A 6,744-nucleotide genomic window follows, 5' to 3' on the forward strand; every position below is an offset into this window, starting at 1 on the left:
GTCTTGGATACATCAACATCACAACAACACAGATCCATGCTCTATGCTACAACACATATTATCAACTGCCAGCACCACCATTGTCGACCACCGCCGACCACCACCGACTAAAACCAGCAACATCGCCAACACCCTCCGACGACCACCACCACCACTGACCAAAAATTAGATGAAACCATTTTTGGTTTCATCATAAATACGATGAAACCGATTATGGTTTCATCATAAATAAGATGAAAGCAATTATGGTTTCATCAGAATTCATCAGTAGCTGCACTTCATTTAAGCTTCAATTCTTCTCTAGTTTACAACATCATCTTCTGTAACTCAGCTCTACTTTCATCCTCCGTCTATCCACAGCAGCACCATCTGCTTCATTGACCATCTTCTTCTCATCCTTGTAGCCCTAGCCAAGACATCAACAACACAGCAACACAGATCCATGCTCTATGCTACATCAAAAATCAATATGTTACATATTTAGCTCCTAAATCATCATAACTAAATCTTAAACATGAACATGACTTTGTTCCTTAGACTGGTGCAACATACTCATTCACCAACAAGAACAACCAACCTTCCACCATGTCTTTCAAAAATAAAAATGTTCCTTCTTTACGACCAAAGTCTAGCAATTAACGAGCTAATTGTAACTAAGGGAGACATAAACACAACTCTTTCTTCGTGGAACCCCCCTCTCCTAGGTTAACATAATAAGATTATCTTTCTATATTTTTCTTTATTTCGGGATTACTCTAAGTAAGTAACTAGCTATTTCCCATCACTCCATCGTGAGTGTAAATTGTGTACCCATGCCCATGGTGCTTAGCCTATTTTCTTTACTTCATACCAATTCATATGTTACTGACTATACACAAATGATTAAAACAAAAAAGAAAACAAGCTATACGGATAAAATAGACACCGTACTTGCACTCCAAGCAGTCCTTCAATGAAATTTTAACTGGTTTCGTGTCCAATTGTTTGACAGAAGGTGCAATCACCACTTGGTTCTGTAAAAACAAAAACAAGAATTAGTCAAAAAAAATCATTTGATATAACAACTAGAAATCAATAAAATTCTTATTGAAACTAAAGTCACCACCACCTGGGATGTCTCCTGCTTCTTAGCAGTCGTAGTCCCATTTAGAGAGACTATGCAAGCTTGTGATGGTGCGATGTAATCCTTGAGATCACTGATTTGTAAAGTTTGTGAGAATTTTGCCGACATATCTGCAGAAATTGAAGAAATAAACACCAAGTTTCCATGAGAATAACGGTAAATTGACGATTACTGAATAAGAACCACCCCAAAATTATATGACAGGACATACCTAATTTATGTAAACCCACCACCGCCTTACCGTTTGAAAGGATGTGAAGGATAAAACCAACGAGTGAACCAAAACTCCAGTCTTGTCGTTGCAAACGACTATGGAACTAATTATCTCCATCCGTAACGATTATGGAACTAGCAGAATTCAAATCTAACTCATTCTTCTGAATCCCCATCTCAACTGCATACAGTAAACTTCCTTGCTCTACCATGATCACAACATCCATTTTTTGAATTTTCATACTTATACTCATTTCTATCAACAACTTAAATGTCTATCTCATCTCCATTAACATAACTCATCATCAGTTCACTACATAACATCTCAAGCCATCACCTTCATCACATTTATAGCTTCATAATCCCTGTAACTCATCATGACCTAAACTAATAATCAAAACTATCAACTGCAGTTTCAAGAACATCAATAATTCTATCAATTGATATATTACATCTCAGTAAAATATCTTTCTAGGTCGAAAACCCATTTACCAAACAGCAGCAGCAACTCAATCTTCTAATTTGTTAAGAAACATAACAATCTCTCCCACTATTTCAACTTAAAATCAGATCCCTCTTTTTAACTCATCAGAGATTCAAATTCATCAACATCCTTTTCTCAATCAGATCCTTCTTAATCAAAACCCTCTCCCTAAATTTTGCAGATAGATCAATATCAAAAAGAAGAACCCTAGTTTCTTAATTTAGGGAAGAACATAAACCGTAATTCTCTATGAAATTAAAATTAAACTTCATACTACCATCTCTACTTCAAAATCAGAACAAACCCACTTTAATTCGAACAAACCGTTGAGATTAATAAAAAAGAATCAATCAAAACAGAAACCGTAAATTTGACCTTCGATATACATTTTCTGTGAAGTCTAATTTCGATAATCGATTCAACAACATCACTCTCAATCAAAACAAGATTAAAATACAGAGATACGAATTAAAATGAAGAATTAAAGAGGTTTTGATGCACTAACCCCTTTTTAAAAAACACGATCTGGATTTAACCCTCTTTCTCAACTATTACGGAGAAAACCAAGTTTTGAAGACGGGAATTGATGCTGGTGGTGACGTAGATGTTGTTGCTTGTGGTGTCGGAGGTGTTGCTGATGGTATTCGTGGAGATCTATCAGTGCTGCTAGCGGTGATGGTGATGGTGGTGGGGAGAAGGAGATGGGAGAAAGAAGAAAAAGAAAAGCTAAATGGGTATGCTTGAGTTTTTTTAAAGTAACAAAAACTAAATTTGCTTATTATAATTTGATCTGAAATTTTTGTGCCACTTTTTAATGAAATTGTTTTAATTTATTAAAAATAATATGGCTGAATTTTTTGTACCACAAAATTGGTCATCTAGGTGTTTTATCACTAATTTTGTATTATTTATTCAAAAACCTGCGTTCAATATCGTCTCTACTTGTGTTTTGATCAGCTTCAATTATCCAACTGTACTTCTCCATAAAAGTATTATTACGTAAGTTACTTAGAGGGTAGCTAGCAATACAATCCTTCCAAACATTTGCATCATTCAAATCTCTTAAGACCTCCCAATGACAACTGTTGCACTTAAAACCAGAACCGAAACTTATCATCAAAATCCTGTCACCCTTTTTAAGTCTCTTTTTTGCTTGCATATACCCTAAGACATACCAAAGACTACTCGACGATGTATTGCCAAATCTATGCAGTGTCATTCGAGACGGTTCAAAATCGTATTCTGACAAGCCCAGGTTCTTTTCCACTCCCTCGATGACTGCCTTTCCACCAGGGTGAAGGCAAAAATGATCAACGCCAGTCTTAAAATTCACACCACTACCACTTTGTTTTGGCGAACTATTTTTCATATATCGAAGAAGATTTGACACTAGAACGTAACGGATTAATTCCCGTATTGGTAATATTTTAGGTGCTAGTACTGTTAGGTTTTTGATGAAAGCTCGAGTCGCAGCTTTGGGTAAATTTTTGCCGAGATGAAATCCTGTTATTCCAAGTTCATCTTCTTTTTGCATGACACATTCATAAGCTTCATCACTTGACCCCAAGTGAGTCCTAACTAGACATTTCAATTCAAACATAGCTTTGTGCCTTAAACTTGGATCATTTGATAAAAGAATAGCACACCCACCTGATCTAAATAGATTATTTGCAAGAATCATGGACTTGTCATTTCCTGAATACCAGTTTGGGCCGATACATTCGGTGGCAACGACGATCGCCAATCTTTGCATACGAACTTTGAATATATTTTGAACAAGGTGGATTGATATCAAACCAGCACTGCAACCCATTCCTGACAAATTAAACACTTGAATGTCTTCTCTCATTTTGTATCGGTTTATTATCCTTGCAGTTATGGAAGGAGAAGTAACAAATATAGGTAGACTAGGTATCACCCCGGCTGTAGGCTCAACCTTTTAGAGTTTTGTTTATTGTTTGGTCGGTCGGCCAGTGTCCTCCCATATTTTAGTCCATCTATAATAGTCGGGAGTATATTTAGTTAGTCCGGTCAATACCATAACGGTCCTGATATTTAGTTGGTCGTGTCATATTATACCGTGTTAGTTAGTCGGGTCACAATAGCGTGTTCAATTAGGTGGGTCATAGTAGCCGGATGGGGCCGGGGCCGTGGATTAGAAAATTTAAAGGCAAATATGATATCCGCATTAAAATTAGCCGTGATTAGGTAAACTCTATACAATCTTCAAATTAATATTTGTTTTTTTTTGGTAAAATCAGAAAGGATATTTATAGTTAGTGCATGAAAACTTTCAAGGAAACCGACACACATTAGGAAATGTTGATTCGAGTCACATAAGGAAATGTTGAGTCTCGTTTTGCACCGGGCCGGGGCATAATCCCTGCCGTCTAAAACAAAATATTAAAAGAAGATCATCTCATGAACCGACGGACGTAAATATCTCTCAAAATTATATGTCTAAAACGGACGGATGGATAGAAATCTCGCCAACTATCTTTCTCAGCCGTCGGATTGCCGAAATCAAGGGTCGTCTATTACCCAAGACAGACATCACTTCTTTTTATAACAGCCTTATTATTACTTCAAAGTCATATATTCTTATATCGTGGCATCAATCCCGAACGTCCAAAATAATAAAATCCCCGTCATATATACAACGGACGGATGTACATTTCGCAAACTAACGGTCCAAGCGGCAGAATGGCCAAAGTCAATGTTTGTATTTGTCCCAAGGCTAATTTGTAATATGCGTGAATCTAATATCTCTATACATGGTTCTAAAATTGTACATAGAATATTAGTAAACTACACCGAGTTTGTTTGTCCATTTTGTTGTACAACTTTGTCTCCATTCAGCAATTTGTACATTTGCATCCTCAAAGGTCTAATTGACCGAGTCAAACTTTTAGGCCGTTCATTTTTTATGTTTTTCTTTAAATTGCAAATTAAATTATGTCATTGGGTATTTAATTTGCAAGAGATGATTTCATGGGGTGCTATTCGTGTTTTTGAGTTCGTGTCTATTTGGTAACATTTTTTTTTTGCTTTGTCTTAATTTGCAGCGAAAGGAAGAGAATGAAGCACCAGGTTGCACCCGGGTGAAGCTTCCTTCCCAACAACTTTCTCCAATTCCTTACTTTACCTTACCATAACTTAGTTAGTTTAACTTGATACCTAGTACATATATAGATACTGTGATATTGTGCTAATGTCCTACGGCTGTATACATTTTTTTTGAAAAAAAAATTTGCGAAATTTTTTGCATTGGTTTCCTTTTTTGTTTTTTGTTTTCCGTTGTAGATGAAACGTAAGTATCTCTCAGAACGTAGTCAGATAAGGAAATTTGAATATATCCCTCTCCCATATTTTTATTAGGAAACGTAGTTAACGTGGTATTTTTTTCCCGATATATAATGGTCAAGTCATCTTATTATGGAAGCATAGTCAAATCAGGAAACCCAACAATCCGGCGGACGTCTATATAGAACATATAACGAATCGATCCACGCCGTGGGATGACGAAATCGATGGTCGGATTTATCAGGCTACATACACAACACTTCTTTTTATAGATACCTAGTAAAAAGATATTGTGATACATATATAGATACTGTGATATTGTGCTAATGTCCTACGGCTGTCTACCTTTTTTTTGAAAAAAAAATTTGCGAAATGTTTTGCATTGGTTTCCTTTTTTGTTTTTGTTTTCCCTTATAGATGAAACGTAAGTATCTCTCAAAACGTAGTCAGATAAGAAAATTTGAATATATCCCTCTCCCATATTTTTATTAGGAAACGTAGTTAACGTGGTATTTTTTTCCCGATATATAATGGTCAAGACATCTTATTATGGAAGCATAGTCAAATCAGGAAATCCAACAATTCGACGGACGTCTATATAGAACATATAACGAATTGATCCACGCCGTGGGATGACGAAATCGATGGTCGGATTTATCAGGCTACACACACTGCACTTCTTTTTATAATATAGATTAACGACGAGGATATCAATATCTCTCGGAGAAACATTCGATTTCGCAAAAATCTTATCGAGAGTATCACAAAAGAATTCCTCTACTTCACTGAGACTATCATGGAGAGTTGAAGTGTTCTCACGACCCTCGATAACATTTCTAGGTCCATAAGTTTCTTCACCAATGCCTGAACTAACAATGGTTTTTAAAATGAATCTGTATTCTTCAAGACCCAAAGTCCTGTTTCTCAGTACGAGATTTCCGCACAAGTCTGTATCAAGTTTTCTATCATCGGCTGGTTTAAAACACTCATACTCCAGTATATAACAAGCTTGACCTGATCTCCATTTCTGAATCAACTTCTTCCAGAGTAAAGAGACCAAAGAAAACACAAATGGTATTACAAATAATATTATCATTACACGATTTTCCATGAGAGAGGGAGGATGGAAGGGAGTGTTTCAGTGTTTGGTTGATTAGAGTGATCTTAAGATGTAACGTATATATAAGTAAAGATCAACTTGTAAATTAAGAGTTAGAACTTGTGTAGATATCAGGGTAGTGTCTTTAATACTTCCACCAACTTTAATTTAGGTGCACATGCATAGGCTGTGGATCGTTTGTGACGACTGCCCCTCTGTCCCGGCCCAGGGACAAGTCACTAGTGTTGATATTCGGATATCTGGAATTAACATTTAGAGTAACGTAGTACATATAAAGAAAAACGAAAAATGGATAGTCTCTTTACTTGAGGAATAATCCTGTACTTGAACAATAGAACACCTAGGAATAATCCTGTACTTGAAGCTATAAATGAAATCTAGAGATTCAGATGGAAGGGGTAGCAATAGCTTTTTTGGGTATATACAAGGAGAGCCAGGTAAATACTAAAGGTAGAAACGTCTTTCTCTTCATTAAAAGTTGACGTACATGTATATATGAAC

The 6,744-nt window shown here is 36.1% G+C and overlaps 1 protein-coding gene across 1 annotated transcript; it reads right to left on the reverse strand.

Annotated features, from left to right (window-relative positions):
• Positions 1-313: 313 nt before the first annotated feature.
• Positions 314-6,234, reverse strand: LOC113315658 (3-ketoacyl-CoA synthase 19-like). The gene is made up of 5 exons (XM_026563919.1): positions 5,814-6,234; positions 2,763-3,722; positions 1,109-1,233; positions 924-1,013; positions 314-406 (listed from the first exon to the last, which is right to left on the reverse strand). Exons 1-5 carry the CDS (start codon positions 6,232-6,234, stop codon positions 314-316), a joined length of 1,689 nt encoding a protein of 562 aa, XP_026419704.1.
• Positions 6,235-6,744: the final 510 nt, after the last annotated feature.

This window comes from Papaver somniferum, chromosome 10, assembly GCF_003573695.1.
Source record: "Papaver somniferum cultivar HN1 chromosome 10, ASM357369v1, whole genome shotgun sequence".
Taxonomy (NCBI): Eukaryota; Viridiplantae; Streptophyta; class Magnoliopsida; order Ranunculales; family Papaveraceae; genus Papaver; species Papaver somniferum.

Coding starts and splice junctions, on each gene's coding strand:
- LOC113315658 (XM_026563919.1), bottom strand. CDS start 6,234: ATGGAAAATCGTGTAATGATAATATTATTTGTAATACCATTTGTGTTT. Junction 3,723..5,813: donor TATCCTCGTCGTTAATCTAT/ATTATAAAAAGA, acceptor TACCTAGTCTAC/CTATATTTGTTACTTCTCCT. Junction 1,014..1,108: donor AGAAGCAGGAGACATCCCAG/GTGGTGGTGACT, acceptor TTGTTTTTACAG/AACCAAGTGGTGATTGCACC.